Below are 16,161 nucleotides of genomic sequence, written 5' to 3' on the forward strand. Positions count from 1 at the left end.
GCCGGGGACCCATAGAGCCATCCTTACCCGCAGGACCGCCTGCTGCAGCAGTACCACCAGAAGCAGAAGCAGCAGCAGCAGCTGCTGCTGCTGCTATTGCTGCAGAGACAGAAGCAGCACGCGTAGGGGCCCCCGAACGCATCGTAGGCGGCTGCCGCACACGAGGGGAGCCGCGGGGGCCCCCTTGTACACTTCGCTCAGCATTGCTGTTGTTGCTGCTGCTGCTGCCGCTGCTGCCGCCGCCACTGCTGCTGCTGCTGCTGCTGCTGCTGTTGCTGCTGCTGCTGGGGCGAGACCCACGGGGGCCCATGGGCACGGCCTGAGCTTCAAACGGGGGGCCCCCCAAGGGAGTAGCAGCAGGAAGAGGTGCTGCAGCTGCAGCACAGCGAAAGACAGCGCATGCACACACAGAAGGTAACAGCAAAAAGAGCTGCTGCTGCTGCCGCTGCTGTTGCTGCCGCTGCTGCTCCTCCTTCTAAAGTGCTTCAAGGCGTACCTGCAGATTGCGCCAAAGGCCGCATGTAGACCTGCTGCTGCGGCGTTAGTTGCTGTTGCGGCAGCTGCTGCTGCTGCTGCTGCTGCTGCGGACCTACTATACACTGCTGCTGCTGCGGCTGCACACCCACACGAAGGCCGCCAATATACTGCTGCGGTTGCTGTAGTTGCTGCTGCTTCATCTGCTGCTGCAGGTGCTGCTGTTGCGCGGCATGCAGTCGTTGCTGTTGCAGGAGCTGCTGCTGCTGCTGCATTTGCTGCTGCTGCTGAGAGAGCAGCAGCTGCCCTTGTGGGGCGTGCATCGGTGTCTGCTGAAGTTGCTGCTGTTGCAAAAGCTGCTGCTGCATGTGCTGCTGCTGCAGTTGCTGCTGCTGTAGTTGCTGTTGCTGCAGCTGTTGTTGCTGCAGCTGCTGTTGCTGCACCTGTTGCTGCTGCATCTGCTGCTGCGGATGGGAACCAAGCAGCTGCTGCGGCGCATGCTGCAGTTGATGCCGCGGCATTTGCTGCTGTTGCATGTGCTGTTGCTGCAGCTGCTGCGAAGCGTGTTGCAGCTGGTGTCTCTGCAGCTGCTGCTGCTGCAGCTGCTGCAGCTGCTGGAATTGCTGTTGCTGCTGCGCATTATGTACCGGCTGCTGCAGCAAGTGTTGCTGTTGTAGCGGCTGCTGCTGTCCTGGCGGTTTTGGCAGCGGCTGCTGGTGAAGTTGCTGCTGCTGCAGTTGTTGCTGCTGCAGCTGCTGCTGCTGCAGCTGCTGCAGCTGCTGCTGCTGCTGAGGCTGCAGTTGCTGCTGCTGCGGAGGCAGCAGCGGAACGCCGTTCTTCTCGTCTCCAGTTAGCATAGGTCAGTATGCCTTAGCAGCAGCTGCTGCTGCGATGCCTGTTGCTGCTGCAGCGGAGCTGCTGTTGCAGTGGTTGTTGTTGCTGCTGGTGCGCAGCTGCTGCCGCCCCTGTTGCTGCTGCGGCTGCTGTTATTGACACAACAACTTCGACGGCAGCTGCTAGTACAGCTTAGCTAAGATGAGCGTCCTGTTCTCGCAACCAGCAGCAGCAGCAGCAGCAGCAGCAGCAGCGGCAGCAGCGGCAGCAGCGGGTTTCCAGCAGTTGCTGCCTAGTGGAGCTGGTTATTCTTGAAGCAAATAATATTGTTGTAGAGGACAGCTGTCTGTGGAGTGCCTTTGAGCTATAAATTTCTACGCGCTGCTGCTGCTGCTGCTGCCATTGCTGCTGCTGCTGCTGCTGTTTGGGGCTGGCAGCAGCAGCAGACTGCTCGCTGTCTTCTTCCCTTTAGATGAATTCAATATATATTTTAAAATGTCTTTTGTTTCTGCTGCAGCAGGCAAGAGATGCCCAGCACTAACAACAGCAGCAGCTGTGTGCAGAGCTTCTCGTCATAGAAGCAGCAGCAACAGCAGCAAACAGCAGCAACAGCAGCAACAGCAGCAACAGCAGCAGCAGGACAAGCATCAGCTAACAAGATCCTAGCGTGCTGCAGCATAGGCAGGCAGAGATGCGGCAATGACAACAACAACAATAGCAGCAGCAGCAGCACCAGCAGCAGCAGCACCAGCAGCAGCTCTACTAGCTTCGCGTAGAGGCTCCCGCTGCGCTCTATAAAAAGCAGTTGCAGCAGCAGCAGCAGCAAGAGAAATTCGCCGGCAGCAACTCCAGTAGGAAGTAAGGGCGCTTTCCAGCTGTTGTTGCTGCCGCTGTGTCCTGCTGCTGCTGCTGCTGCTGTTGCTGCGGTTCCCACAGCAACAGGGGCAGCAGCAGCCGCAGCAGCAACAACAGAAAGAGAAGGAAGCGGAGCAGCAACAACAACACCACGGGATGCAGAAGCAGCAGCAACAGCAACAGCAACAGCAACAGCAGCAACGAGAGCAGCAGCACGACCACGACCACCAATAGCACCACCAGCAGCACCACCAGCAGCAGCGCCAGCAGCAGCAGCAGCAGCAGCAGCAGGATGAGCATTGCGCGTGTGTCTGGTGTGTTGACAACACATTATCTGTTTGAACCGTATACAAGTCTGCAGCACTATAAAAGAGCATTAAAGTTTTTGCTGCAGATAAAGAAGGAAGGAGGCGCTGTATTAATAATAGGACAGAAAAACCAGACGGATTTGCTGCTGCATCAGCACTTCCCTGCTGCTGTTTTTGCTCCTGCTGCTCCTGGTGCTGGTGCTGCTGCTGCTGCTGCTGCTGCTGCTGCTGCTGCTGCTGCGGGGCCCCACACTCTGCAGCTGCTAGCAGCAGCAGCAACACATTACAGTGCAATACTATGCCAAGATTGTGTTGCCTTTGCTCCTTATCTGACGAATATTCACCTTCCTATTTTAGGTGTATGTACACCTCGTCAGGTGTATCAGTCCCCTGAGATATTAAAAGTAATTGATTATTTAATCCCTACAAACTTAAACAGGACAGATGCAGCAATAAGAAAATTGCTGCAAACTAAGATATTAGGCCCCCCTCAAACCCCCAACAGCAGCAACACCAGCACCAGCAGCAGCAGCAGGGAAAGGGGCGGCAGCAGCAGCAGCAGCAGCAGCAGCAGCAGCAGCAGCAGCGATGCAGGAAAGAACGAGGAAGAGGGAATAGCGGAAGCAGAGCTGCAACACCAGCAGCAACTGCAGCAGCAGCAACTGCACCAGCAGCAGCAGCAGCAGCGTCAGTGGATGTACACACACCCGCATGGCCAGCAGCAGCACACCTACCCATATGAGTGGCAGCAACACCAGCAGCAGCAGCAGCAGCAGCAGCGCTTTGCATACTATCCGCAGCAACAACAGCAGCAGCTGCACGTGGCTGGCATAGAGCAGCAACAGCAACTGTGGCAGCAGCAGCAGCAGTACCTCCACCAATTCTATCAGCAGCAGCACAAACATTACCTGCAGCAGCAGCAGCAGGAACAGCAGCAGCAGCAGCGGCAGCAGCAGGTGCTGCAGCGACGGCGTTTCAGCCGCAACTTTTAATTTATTTCAACTGAAATTCTTTTTGGTGTTTTATTTATTTATTTTTATTTATTTTATTTTATTTTATTGTTTTATTGTATTTGTTCGCTTGACAAAGAACAGCTACAAAACCAGCAGCACCTACTTCTCATATCTTCGCTTTCACCTATACCCTCAAATCATACAATTAGTAGACGCCCCACAGGGGGCCCCCAGGGGCCCTAGGGGCCCCCAATTCCTTACTCAGGCCCCAGGGGGCCCCTAGAAGTCCCTGAGGCCTTCAGAAGCTTAATAAACCCCAGGGGCCCCCAGAAGGGGCCCCCAGAAAGGGCCTCCATAAAGGGCCCCCAAAGGGGCCCCCACAAGGGGCCCCCACAAGGAACCCCAGAAGGGGCCCCCAAAGGGGCCCCAGAAGGGGCCCCCAGAAGGGGCCCCCAGGAGAGGCCCTTTGATGTGGGGGCTGCCCCTCATAAGGGATTCCTTCTGGGGCCCCTATAGGGGGCCCTATAGGGGGCCCTCTAGGGGGCCATATGGGGGGCCCCTTTAGGGGGCCCCTATGGGGGCCCAATGGGGGGGCCCTCTGGGGGGCCCCTATAAGGGTATTGAAGGGGGGTGTTGGGGGTTGTGTTAGGGGGTGTAGAGAGATGAAGGACGAATTATTTTGTCTCCTTTGCATCGAAGGAGACAGCAGCAAAGGGCATTATTATAAAAGGAGACAGTTAAAAGGAGACAGTTAAAAGGAGACAGTAGAGATAGGGACAGTAGGTAAGGGGTATAAGAAGGGGACCTGCTGCACTCATGCTGGTGATGCTGCTGCTGCTGATCTTCCTGCTCTTGCGGCTGCAGACTGTTCTGCTTGTCCTGCTGCCCCTCGTTGCTCTGCTGCTGCTGCTTTGAGTTGCTGGTGCTGCTGCTCCTAGTTGTTGCTGCTGCTAGTTGTTGTTGCTGCTTCTTCAGGTTGTTGCTGCTACTGCTGCAGTTCTTCTTTAACTCCAAACCCCGATGGTGGTTTAGTGGGTTTCGGGTGTATAGGCACCTTTGGCAGCGGCTGCAGTGTACAGACACCTCAGCTGGCGTGGCTTCTTTAGGGCCCCCCCTTTGCATAGAAAAAAACAAAAACATTATTTGTTTTTCTGCTTACTTCCTTTACTTAGACCTAATTAAATGCCTAACAAAGGCCTGCTGCTGCTGCTGCTGCTGCTGCTGTTGCTTGTGCTGTTGCTGCAGTTCTGGGGATGAGGTCACCGTCGGGCAACAGCAGCTGCACGGGAGCAGCAGCAGCAGCAGCAGCAACAGCAGCAGCAGCAGCAGCAGCAGCAGCAAGCTGCGTCGGCGCTATACTCGCCTTATCTTCTCGCTACCTTTACTTGTATTTTATGTTTAATTTAAAGTAAATAAATATTTTATAAATTTTATAGCATTTAATTAAAAGAAAAACAAAAAATAAAAGACAGACAGCGAAAGCCGACGCACCGCCGACTGCAGGCCGGAGCAACACAACGCTTGCTGCTGCTGCTGCTGCTGTTGCTGCTGCTGCTGCTGCTGCTGCTGTTGCTGCTGGTGTTGTTCCCTGTAACACCTCTTGCTTATAATTATGCGTTCTTTCTGTTTTTTCCTTCTGGGCTCGGCACATCAAAGGCCTCCACTGCAGCAACAGCAGCAGCAGCAGCAGCAGCAGCAGCAGCGGCAGCAGCAGCAAGGCTCCAGCATCGATTGAGCTGTCTCTTCTCCCTTCCTTCGCCTTCATTGCTGAGACCTTGTGCCTTCCCGCCTTTTTCTATCACCTTCACCCGGCTTTAGGGTTTAGGGTCTAGGGTTTAGGGTTTAGGGTTTAGGGTTTAGGGTTTAGGGCTATGGCGCGCCGCAGGGAGCCGAGTGAAAGGAGGACAGAAAAAGACAAACAAATGACAATCGATATCGATGGGACCCTCATCTTGCCTCCAGAGGTGGTGATGCAGCTGCAGCAGCAAGTGCTGCAGCAGCAGGGGCAGCAGCAGCAGCTGCAGCAGCAGCAGCTGCAGCAACCGCAGCAGCCGATGGTCTACGCACCAATGGTCCCCTGTCTCACAGCACAGCAGCCGTTCCCATACATTCTGCTGCAGCAACCGGCGGAAGCTGCAGCAGCAGCAGCTGCTGCTGCTGCTGCTGCTGGGGCCCCACACCCTGTGTACCAGGTGTACGGGCAGCCAGTAGCAGCAGCAGCAAACACCCAAGGCGCATGCACTGATATGCAACAGCAGCCAGCAGCAGCAGCTTCTCCCCAGCAGCAGCAGCAGAAGCAGTACACCGTGCAGCAGCAGCAGCAGCAGCAAGGGCAGCCGCTGGTGCAGCAGTACGTCCTACAGCAACCGCAGCAACCTCTGCTGCTGCAGCAGCCCGTATTGCTGCCGCAACAGGCAGCAGCACTTCAGCAGCAGGGTTTTGGGCTCGGGCCTGTCTATGCCTTACCGCAGCAGCAGCACTTGCTGCTGCCTGCACAACCAGCAGCAGCCGCAACAGCAGCAGCAGAAATAGATATTCAGGGGGGGCCCTCTCAAGTAGCAGCAGCAGCACCGGCTGTTTTTTCGTATGGAGCTGCAGCAGTGCAGCAGCAGCCAGCATACATGGTGCAGCAGCAGCCGATGTTGCTGCAGGCTCCAGCAGCAGCAGCATACCCAGGAGCTGCTGTTGCAGTGCAGCAGCCAGCAATGATACTTACAGGGGGCGGAGGAGCAGTTGTGCTGCAGCTGCAGCAGCCTCCTCTCTTCCGCCGCTCCGCACAGCAGCATCAGCAGCAGCAGCAGCAGCAGCACCAGCCCAGTCGTTTCTGCGGCATGTGGATGTAGACTTTTTTTTTATCGCAGCAGCAGCAACAACAGCAGCAACAGCAGCAGCGACAGCTGCTGCTGCTGCTTCTACTACTGCTGCTATGCACTACTTAGCATTTGCCGACCGTGGGTTCCCATTGGTGCTGCTCCTGCAGCAGCAGCAGGAGCTGCAGCAGTAGCAGTAGCTGCAGCAGCAGTAGCTGCAGCAGCAGCAACTCCAGCAGCAGCAGCAGCAGCAGCAACTCCAGCAGCAGCAGTAGCAGCAGGTGTTGCTGCAGCAGTTGTAGCAATGCAAGCAGCAGGTGCTGCACTTGAGGTTATCCTCCGTGTGGGGAGGGTAATGCCTCTATAATAATAATAAATAAGCAGAAAATATTTAAAAACAAATTATATTAAAAAACAAACGATGGATGCAGCTGCTGCCTGCATGCATACAGTAGCTCTCTTTTCAGGTGTATGTACACCTCATACAAATTTATACAGGCCTCCACGAGGCAAAGCAGCAACTAAAGCATTTTTTATATTGTCTACATGAGCAACACTTTACTTGCAGCCTTTGCAGCAGCTTCTGCTGCTGCTGCAGTAACTGCTGCAGGAACAACTGCAGCAGCACTGCAGCACGGGGAGAGACAATGCTAGGGACTGTAGCAGCAACCGAAGGCCCCAGAAAGAAACATCACTGTTGTCGCTGCTGCTGCTGCTGCTGTTTCTGCTGCTGCGTCTTCGGAGACTGGTAGCAGTTCTACTGCTGCTGCAGCAGTAGCCAGAGCAGCAGCAGCAGCAGCAGCAGAGGCAGCGGCAGCGGCCGCGCTGCAGTCTCCAGAGGCTCGGCAGCTGCCTATACACCTCAATAAAGGAGTCAAAAAAGAGACATAGACCTACAGGTAGAGACCCTGCTGCTGTATATAACCAACAACTGCAGCAGGCGTCAGAGACAGACAAGCAGCGAGCTGCAGCACAGAAGCAGCAGCAACAGCAGCAACAGCAACAGCAGCAGCAGCAACACACGAGACATCAGGCAGCAGCAAGCCAAACCCACGAAGGCTTCAGGGTTTTGCTTTACCAGTTTATTCTAAGGTTTAGGGTTTAGCTGAGGGTTTAGGGTCTACCTGAGGGTTTAGGGTCTACCTGAGGGTTTAGGGTTTAGACTAGGTTTTAGTGTTTAAGGTTTAGGGTTTGGGGTTTAGGGTTTAAGGTTTAGGCAAGGGTTTGTTGTTTAGAGAAAGCCTTAGCGTTTAGCTTAGGGTTTAGGGTTTAGCTTAGGGTTTAGGGTTTAGCTTAGGGTTTAGGGTTTAGCTTAGGGTTTAGATTTTAGGGTCTAAACTAGGGTTTAGGGTTTAGGCTAGGGTTTAGGGTTTAGGGTTTAGGGTTACATGTTGGTCTCCCTGGTGTCTCCTTTTGAGTTTCTGTCTCAACAGCGAGGAAGAGACAGTCGGCAGCAAGGAGACACGAGAGTCTCCTTGCAGCAAATCGTTTATATATACGTAGCGGTGCATGCGCTGCAGCTGCCTGTACACCTCACAGCTGCTGCTGCGGCTCCTCTCATTGCTGCTGCTGCTGGTGCTGTTGCTGGTGCTGCTGTTGCTGCTGCTGCTGGTGCCGATGCGAGGAAGCACCGCCCCTGCTGCTGTTGCTGCTGCTGTTGCTGCTGCTGCTGTTGCTGCTGCTGCTGCTGCTGCAGTTGGTGACTCATGGGTAGCAGCATCCGGGGGCCCCTGTAGGGGCCCCTCTTCTCTATCAATAATTAAAAACCGCGTTGTCTGCAGCAGCCGCTCCCCTTCGTACCTGCAGCAGCAGCAGCAACAGCAGCAGCAGCAGTAGCAGCAGCCATAGCAGCAGCAGCATGGACAGCAACAGGAACAGCAACAGCAGCAGCAAAGAGGGAGGGCTGAGTTGCTGCAACGGTGGGGAAGGAAACGCCAGGCTGCAGCAGCAGCTGCAGCAGCAGCAGCAGCAGCAGCAGCAGCAGAAGCAACAAGAGCTACCACTTATGTAACGTGGGTATACAGTCGGCACCAATAAGAAGCCAAAGCTCCGGCAGCTGTTGCTGCTGCTGCTGCTGTTGCTGCTGCTGCTGCTCTACTAGACGCTTTTGCAGCAGATCTAAGAGTTTAATGGTGGGGATAAAACAGCCGGCCTGCGCCTCTATGTCAAGCACCTGCAGCAGCAGCAGCAACAGCAGCAGCAGCAGCAGCAACAGCAGCAGCCTCATGCACGCAGCAGCAAAGAAGAAGGCAGCAGCAACAGCAGCAGGAGACGCGCCAGGCGCAGAAAGAAGACGAGCAGCAGCAAAGTCATAACCATCCTCATCAGCAGCAGCAACAGCAGCAACAGCAACGGTAGCAGCAGGAGCAACAACAACAACAACAGCAGCAACAACGGCAGCAGCAGCAGTAGCAACAGCAGCAACAGCAACAGCAGCAACAGTACCAGCAGCAGCAACAACAGCAGCAACAGCAACGGTAAGAGCAGCAAAAACAGCAGCAGCAGCAGCAGCAGCAGCAGCAAGTGCTACCTCTACAGCATTGCCTGCTAAGGGCCCAAAGAAGGCTTCAACAGCCAACTGCGTCATGCGGAGACGGTCTGAGGTTGCAGCTTGCAGCTGCTTGTCCCCTCGAACGCGAAAACCTTGCTGCTGCTGCTGCTGATGCTCATACTGCTGCTGCTGCTGCTGCTGCTGCTGCTGCTGCTGCTGCTGCTGCGGCTGTTGCTGCTGTGGCTTGGGGTGCTGCTCCTGCTCCTGCAAGACTCGCTTCTCTTGGCCTTCCTGCTGCTGCTGTTGCTGCTGCTGCTGCTGCTGCTGCTGCTGATTATCCGCAGGTGAGCCCCCACAAGGGACTAGCCAAACTTTTGCTGCTGCTCTGCTGCTTAGGACTGCAGCAGCTGCTTGGAGATGTGCATAGTGAGGAGGGTCAAAGCTGCCCCCAAACACGCAAATCCTGCAGCAGCAGCAGCAACAGCAGCAGCAGCAGCATAAGTGCAACGTAATGTGGGGTAACACCACCCGCAGGTGGACAGGCAGCAGCAACAGCAACAGCAACAGCAGCAGCAGCAGCAGCTGATGCCGCTGCAGCATAATGATTGTGCTTAGCGCCGTGCTACAGCAGCAATCGTCATAACAGCAGCAGCAGCAACAACAACAACGACAGCAACAGTAGCAACAGCAGCAGCAGCATCAACAGCAGCAGCATCAACAGCAACAGCATCAACAGCAGCAACAGCAACAGCAGCAGCAGGTGCACCGGTTAGCAGCATCATCAATGTCTTCGCGGCGAACATTCTTCATCCGAAGAGACATCTTTGCTGCTGCTGCTCCTGCTGCTGATATTGTTTTTGCTGCCGTTGCTGCTGCTGCTGCTATTCTCGCTGCTGTTGCTACTGCTGTTGCTATTGTTAGCGCTGCTGTTGCTGCTGTTGTTGCTGCTGCAGCGGATATAAGAGATTTCAGTCTGCTCCCTCGTAAAGGAGAAGGCAGCAAATTGCTGCTGCGGCTGCTGTTGCTGCTGCAGCTATTGTTGCTGCAGCTGTTGTTGCTGCAGTTCTTGCTGCTGCTGCTGCGCGTTACTCAGGTTGCTGCCGCAATGGCTGCAGCAAATGCTGCAGCTGTTCGTGTGGCTGCTGCTGCAGTCGCTGCTGCTACTGCTATGCAACAGCTAGACCGAAAGAGAGGTGATCTGCAGCAGCAGCAACAGCAGCATCAGCAGCAGCAGCAGCAGATCTAAGGACGAAGGATGCAGCTCTAATACTTGGCAGTATATTACAGCATCAAAAGATATTTCTTTTATTAGAATTATAATGCTGCATCAAACAACCTTTTTCTTAGGACCCTCAGACACCCAGGGGGGCCCCCAGGGGCCCCGGGGGCCCCCCGGGGGCCCCCCTGGGGGCCCCTTAGGTTTTGTCTACTAGCTGCAATTTTTGAGTTTTGTTTGCTGATGTTTGTGCTGTTTACGTGTTGTTAGTGGTGGTTTTTAATTGGTATATAGTGTAGAGGGTTTAGGGTTTAGGGTTTAGGGTTTAGGGTTTAGGGTTTACCGGTGCTGCTCTCTTAAGGGTAATTCTGTAGACTTGCTGTTGCTGCTGCTGCTGCTGCTGCTGCTGTTTGTGGGGTGTGGGGTTAGGGGTAGAGTGCTGAGGCAATAATTCATAGGGGCCATCCCCGATAGCAGGACTCGGTTGCAACAGTAGCAGCAGTAACAGCAGCAGCAGCTGCAGCAGCAACAGCAGCAGCAACAGCAGCGAACAAACCAGGGCAACTGTATCACAGCAGCAGCAGCAACTGCAGCACCAGAAGAAGCTCCCTTCTCCTCTCCGTCATCGATTTGCTTCGCAAACAAGACCAGTAGCAGCAGCAACACCAGCAGCAGCGGCAGCAGCAGCAGCAGCAGCAGCAGCAAAAGCAGCAGCAGCAGCAGCAGCAGGCATGCATGCTTGATTAGGAGGATGAGCCCCCTCAGTGCGGAGGTGTTGTGCTCGTTGGTGGAGACAGCAATGCACAACCTCCTCTGCGCCCGCAAAGTCTACCCACCCGGTTTGCTGCTGCTGCTGCTGCTGCTGCTGCTGCTACTGTTTCTGCCGCCGTTCCTGCTGCTGCTGTCTCTCCTGTTGCTGCTGCTGTTTCTGCTGCTGCTGTTGCTGTTGCTGCTGTGGCGGGTGCTGGTTTTGCTGTTGCTGCTGCTGTTGCCGCTGCTGCTGTTTCTGCTGCTGCTGTTGCCGCTGCTACTGTTTCTGCTGCTGCTGTTGCTGCTGCTGGTACTGTTGACGCTGCATCTGCTGCGGTTGTGTTGCTTTTGTTATTGTATCTCCCTGTTCTCTAACGATCCCGTCGCTGCTGCTGCTGCTGCTGCTGCTCAGAGTCTTTCTCTCGCGCTCGCCGCTTCGGGCAGTGGGTTTGGCTCTCCACCTCCAAAGCCCTCACCTCTTACCTCAAAGAGGTAAACCCTAAACCCTAAACCCTAAACCCTAAACCCTTATTCTCGTCTCCAACAACAACAGCTCTATAGGGTTATTTGCCTTGATAAATTACAAGTATATTTTTATTTGTTATTGTTTGTTTGTATTTATTTATTTATATTTATTTATTTATATTTATTTATATTTATTTATTTATTTATATTTATTTGTTTAGGTTTGCGGCTGTCTATGCGAGGGGGTAAGGCTTGGATTTGTTGCTGCTGTTTGTCTGCGGCTGCACAACAAAGAAGGGCTTGCTGCTGAGGTATACACCTTTAAATTTGCAGCAGCAACAGCAGCACACGTTAAGCCTGCAGCAGCAGCAGCAGCTGCTGCTGCTGCTGCTGACGATGCAGCAGAAAGCATCCAAAACTTCCTCGCTAGAACGGAGCTCATCAGCTGCTGGCTGCCGCAGCAGCAGCGGCAGCAGCAGCAGCAACAGCAGCAACAGCAGCAGCAGCTGGTTTCCTTCTCTGTCTGTGCACACGTTGTAGAAGAGCTGGCGGGTTTAGCGCGTGAAGCATCTGCAGCAGCAACAGCAGCAGCAGCAGCAGCAGCAGCAAGTGCTGCTGAGGAGCAGCTAACAGCAGAAGTCCGCAATGCGTTGATGCGGTTCGTCTGTCAGTGGAGACAGCCATACACTCAAAGAAGAGACTGCTGCGGTCAGACCTGCTGCTGCTGCTGCTGCTGCTGCTGCTGCTTGTATTGCTGTTGCTGCTGCTGCTGTTGCTGCTGCTGCTGTTGCTGCTGCTGCTGTTGCTGCTGCTGCTTGTATTGCTGTTGCTGCTGCTGCTGCATATATTGGTACTGCAGCGGCTGTTTGTGTGTGCTGCTGTTGCCGTTGTTGCCTGCGGTGTTGCTGCTGCTGCTGTTGGTGTTGCTGCTGCTGCTGGCGCTGTCTCTGTTGCAGGTTCGTGCTGCCTGCGCTGCTGCTGCTGCAGCTATGCTGCTGCTGCTGCTGCTGCTGTAGTTGCTGTTGCTGCAGCAGGCCTTGATTGCTGTTGCTTGTTGTTGGAGTGGTCTTCCTACTGCTGTTATTGTTGCTGCTGCTGCTGCTGTTGTTGTTGCTGCTGCTGCAGAAGGAGACAGCTGCGGAGTAGAAGGAGACGGTTTGCTGTCTGTCCCCTGTACAGCAGTTAGAGCGGGGGCCTCCCCCCTCTTGACCCTGTCAGTCACTCTCACACAGCAGCAGCAGCAGCAGCAGCAGCAGCAAGAAGAGTCGCAGCAGTGGCACGCACAGCAGCAGCAGTCCCAACTGCCTTTTTCGCAGTGTCCTTCTCAGCAGCAGCAGCTGCAGCAGCAGCAGCAGCTGCAGCAGCAGCACTGGCCTTCTCAGCAGCAGCAGCAGCAGCAGCAGCAAGAGTTGCAGCAGCAGCAGCAGGAGCTGCAGCAGCAACAGCAAGAGCTGCAGCAGCAGCAGCAGGAGCTGCAGCAGCAGCAGGAGCTGCAGCAGCAGCAGGGATCAGCAGACCTAACTGAAGACGACTTGGCTGACCTTGATTTTTAGTAGCTGTAAAGGAGACAGTTTGGGGTGTACAGGCAGCTAGCAATTGAAGCAGCAGCTTTTAAAAGGAGACACTTTGGAGTGTACAGGCAGCTAAACATCTGCGGTGTGTATATACACCCCAATGCTGCTGCAGACTCTGCACTCTTCTTCTTCCAGCTAGCTGACAACCGAGCGAGTTAATCATCTACCTAGTCCGCTACCTAACCCCTAACCTAGCTAGCTAGCTAGCTAGCTAAAGCTAGCTGACTCAGCACCTGAGCCCCTACCAGCTAGCTGAGGGGTTGCCTGGTGTGTGTAGGCAGTGGCAGCGACTGGCTAGCAAGCTGCCCCAGGGCGGACCAGCTAGCTAGCTAGCTAGCTAGCTAGCTAGATTAGTGATTAGCTAGCTAGCTACAGTAGCCAGAGCCAGAGGACAAGCTGAACGAGAGACCGTCCCTATTCAAAAGAAACGCCTGCTATCAACAGACACTGCAGCAGCAAAAACACTGCAGCAGCAGCTGCAGCAGCAGCTGCTGCTGCTGCTGCGCTTGCTGTCGTGTTCTCAGGCGAGGGGTTGGCTGCTCCCCTTGGGGATCTGCAGCCTTTGAATGCAAAGGCAGCAGCAGCAGCAACAGCAACAGCTACTGCAGCAGCAGCAGCAGCAGCAGCAGCAGCTGCTGCTGCTGCTGAACTGTTGTGGGGTCACTTGCGTTTTTCTGGCTGACGAACGAAGGCCCAATTTACTGCTACCCGCTGCCCCAGCAACTCCTGCCCATCCATACCTGCAGCAGCAGCAGCAGCAGCAGCAGCAGCAGCAGCAGCAGCAGGAGTGAGAGCAATGCATATGCAGTTAAAGCTGCTGCTTGGGGTGGTGCTGCTGCAGCACGAGCAGCAGACAACGCTGCTGTCTCGACGCAGAGATGCTGCTGCTACTGGTGCTGAAGGCACTCCACCAGCAGCAGCAGCAGCAAGAGCAGCAGAAGAACAACCAATAGCAGCAGCAGCAGCAGCCCGAACAGCAGCACCAACAGCAGCACAGGCAGCAGCAGCAGCAACACCAACAAGAACAGTAGTACCAGCAGCAGCCCAAACAGCAGCACCAACAGCAACGCAAGCAGCAGCAGCATCAACGCAAGCAGCAGCAGCAGCAGCAGCAGCAGCAGCAGTACCATCAATAGCAGCTTGTGCTTCATCGTAAGTCTCATACTCGACGAAGGCGTAGCCCTTCACAAACCCCGAACGCCTGTCTAAATTCATATGCAGATTTCTTATAGCCCCTGGAAGCAGCAGCAGCAGCAGCAGCAGCAGCAGCAGCAGCAGTAGCAGCAGCAGTAGCACCAGTAGCAGCAGCACAAGGAGAGGCAGCAGTAGCACCAACAACATAAAATGCAGCAGAGAAAATAGCAGCAAATAAGTAGCAGCAGCAGCAACAACAACAACAAAGGCGGCACGCTGCGTGAGCAATCCAGTAAGGGTTTAGGGTTTAGGGTTTAGGGTTTAGGGTTTAGGGTTTACCAAAGGCATCGAAGGCTTCGTGAATGTCTTCTTCTTGCGCTTCCTCATGAATGTTTGTCGCCACAACAATCCACCCCTCAACAGCTGCAGCAGCAGCAGCAGCAGAAGTAGCAGCAGTAGTAGTAGCAGCAGCAGCAGAAGGGGAGCAGCCACAGCACCGCATCAGCAGCAGCAACAGCAGCAGCAACCACTATAGCAGCAACAACTCATTTATCCTCTCCTACACCCGCCACAGCAACCCGCCCCATCCCCTACAGCAGCAGCAGCAACAGCAGCAGCAGCAGCAGCAGCAACAGCAGCAGCAGCAGCAGCAGCAGCAGAGGTGTACGTACACCTGGCTGGTGCGGGCCCCTTTCCCCTGCCTCTGCGTTTGCTCTCTGCTGTCTCCTCCAGTCTTTCAAAGACGCCGCTCTCCCCCGCATATCGACCCTCCCGCCCTCCTCCGCTCTCACGCATGCCCCGCCCCTGCAGCAGCAGCAGCAGCAGCAGCAGCAGCAGCAGCAGCAACAGCAGCAAGAGTGGCAGCAGCGGGGGCGTAAGCGGTAAAGGTAGGTGGTGCAGTAAGCACAATGGTCGTAGCAGAAACAGCAGCAATAGCAACAACAGCAGCAGCAGCAGAGGGAGGGGGAACAGCAGCAGCAACAGCAGCAGCAAAAGGAAGAGAGACAACAGGATATGCAGCACCGCTGCATTCAGAATCGAAGTAATCTAAGGACAGAAAACAAACTTTAAGCCAAACCCTAAACCCTAAACCCTAAACCCTAAACCCTCGAGGGTTTGATAAACTGCGCACCTTCTGGCGCATCCCTCTTGAAAGAGAGACAGAGCGGCGGTCTTCGGCGTCTGTCATCTCCGCTGCTGCTGCTGCTGCTGCTGTTGTAGCTTCTGCTGCTGCTGCTGCTGCTGCTGCTCCTGTTGCCGATGCAGCCTGTATTTGCCTTGCTGCTGGCGGCTGCTGCTGCTGTTTTAAAGTGCTGCTGCTGCTGCTGCTAATATATAAACCCCTTTCTTCTCCACAAGAGAAAAAGAAGCAGCAGCAGAGAGGGCGGTTGCAGCAGGAGAGTAAAGAGGCAGAGCGAGTTGCTGCTGCTGTTCTCCTTTGAAGAATAATAAATAATAATTATTATTATTTTAATAAATACTTTTCTTAATAGACAGAAAAAAACAGAAAATGTTTTAAGCGATTAAATAACGCCCCTGTCTGCATGCAGCCCCAGACGCCAAACCTAGCGAATGCCCTCTGTGGGAGTACAAGGGATATTAACGGTTAATTGGTCTATTTGCTCCGGATTTGGCTTCAACTTCATCATTTAAATCAATTATTTACCTAAATATACTTTTGAAAAGCAAAAAAACAAGAAAAATGCCTCAGCATCGAGCCCCGTTGTGGGAGGAGCTGCCTATACACCTCAGGGGGGGGAAGCAGCAACAACGCAAACGGTAGATAAAAAGACAAAAAAATAATTGCAAATAAATCCTTTTAAATAAATAAAATAATCAATTAATGCAAAACATGCAGAAAAAACAAAATATTAATATATACGCCCTATCTTTGTGCAGTAGAAACTTAATAAAGCTGAAAAAATAATAAAAGAAGAGTATTTCTGTTTTTAAATAAAATCTTTTATACATCAGATAGATAAGATAGCCGATAGAGCCATCTGCTGCTGCTGCTGCTGCTGCTGCTGCTCTTGCTGCTGCTGCTGCTGCTGCTGTTTTCTAACTTTGTTATATTTGATGGTTGTTTTGTTTATTTATTTTTTTGCTGCATCTCTTTGTTTTGTTTGCTTAAATATCTCTTTCGCTTTCTTTGTTTTGTTTTGTTTGTGGTTGGCGGAGGTATATGCATGGATATAAGATATAACATAAAACATAAACCTGGATCTACATGTGCATATATATATATATATATATATATATATATATGCATATATATATGTTTTTAAACTTTAATGGTT

The 16,161-nt window shown here is 53.7% G+C and overlaps 6 protein-coding genes across 6 annotated transcripts in view; 4 read left to right on the plus strand and 2 right to left on the minus strand.

The window, feature by feature from the left end:
* The window catches only part of EAH_00018390 (hypothetical protein, conserved), a gene marked incomplete at both ends in the record, with an annotated part of 3,368 nt that extends 2,037 nt beyond the window's left edge, over positions 1-1,331 (minus strand). The window contains 2 exons of the mRNA XM_013397462.1: positions 28-375; positions 497-1,331. Of these exons, the coding sequence (XP_013252916.1) occupies positions 28-375; positions 497-1,331 (1,183 nt within the window). The remainder of the gene's footprint in view (positions 1-27; positions 376-496) is intronic.
* Positions 1,332-1,509: 178 nt separating this feature from the next.
* Positions 1,510-3,463, plus strand: EAH_00018400 (hypothetical protein, conserved; the record flags this gene model as incomplete). The annotated part of the gene is made up of 2 exons (XM_013397463.1): positions 1,510-1,592; positions 2,245-3,463. The coding sequence occupies 2 exons, from the start codon at positions 1,510-1,512 to the stop codon at positions 3,461-3,463; spliced, it is 1,302 nt and encodes a 433-aa protein (XP_013252917.1).
* Positions 3,464-5,346: 1,883 nt separating this feature from the next.
* EAH_00018410 (hypothetical protein, conserved) lies at positions 5,347-6,267 on the plus strand (the record flags this gene model as incomplete). Its single annotated transcript, XM_013397464.1, has 1 exon — positions 5,347-6,267. One exon carries the CDS (start codon positions 5,347-5,349, stop codon positions 6,265-6,267), a length of 921 nt encoding a protein of 306 aa, XP_013252918.1.
* Positions 6,268-7,127: 860 nt separating this feature from the next.
* On the minus strand, positions 7,128-9,535 carry EAH_00018420 (hypothetical protein, conserved; the record flags this gene model as incomplete). The annotated part of the gene is made up of 5 exons (XM_013397465.1): positions 7,128-7,199; positions 7,623-8,034; positions 8,235-8,407; positions 8,765-9,188; positions 9,492-9,535. The coding sequence occupies 5 exons, from the start codon at positions 9,533-9,535 to the stop codon at positions 7,128-7,130; spliced, it is 1,125 nt and encodes a 374-aa protein (XP_013252919.1).
* A 1,157-nt stretch (positions 9,536-10,692) lies between these two features.
* Positions 10,693-14,226, plus strand: EAH_00018430 (hypothetical protein, conserved; the record flags this gene model as incomplete). Its single annotated transcript, XM_013397466.1, has 6 exons — positions 10,693-10,780; positions 11,104-11,183; positions 11,378-11,822; positions 12,288-12,708; positions 13,645-13,882; positions 14,209-14,226. The coding sequence occupies 6 exons, from the start codon at positions 10,693-10,695 to the stop codon at positions 14,224-14,226; spliced, it is 1,290 nt and encodes a 429-aa protein (XP_013252920.1).
* A 27-nt stretch (positions 14,227-14,253) lies between these two features.
* Positions 14,254-14,749, plus strand: EAH_00018440 (hypothetical protein; the record flags this gene model as incomplete). The annotated part of the gene is made up of 2 exons (XM_013397467.1): positions 14,254-14,544; positions 14,597-14,749. The coding sequence occupies 2 exons, from the start codon at positions 14,254-14,256 to the stop codon at positions 14,747-14,749; spliced, it is 444 nt and encodes a 147-aa protein (XP_013252921.1).
* Between the last annotated feature and the right edge of the window lie 1,412 nt (positions 14,750-16,161).

The sequence above is a fragment of the Eimeria acervulina genome, genomic scaffold, assembly GCF_000499425.1.
Source record: "Eimeria acervulina Houghton genomic scaffold, Eah_scaff120, whole genome shotgun sequence".
Lineage (NCBI taxonomy): Eukaryota > Apicomplexa > Conoidasida > Eucoccidiorida > Eimeriidae > Eimeria > Eimeria acervulina.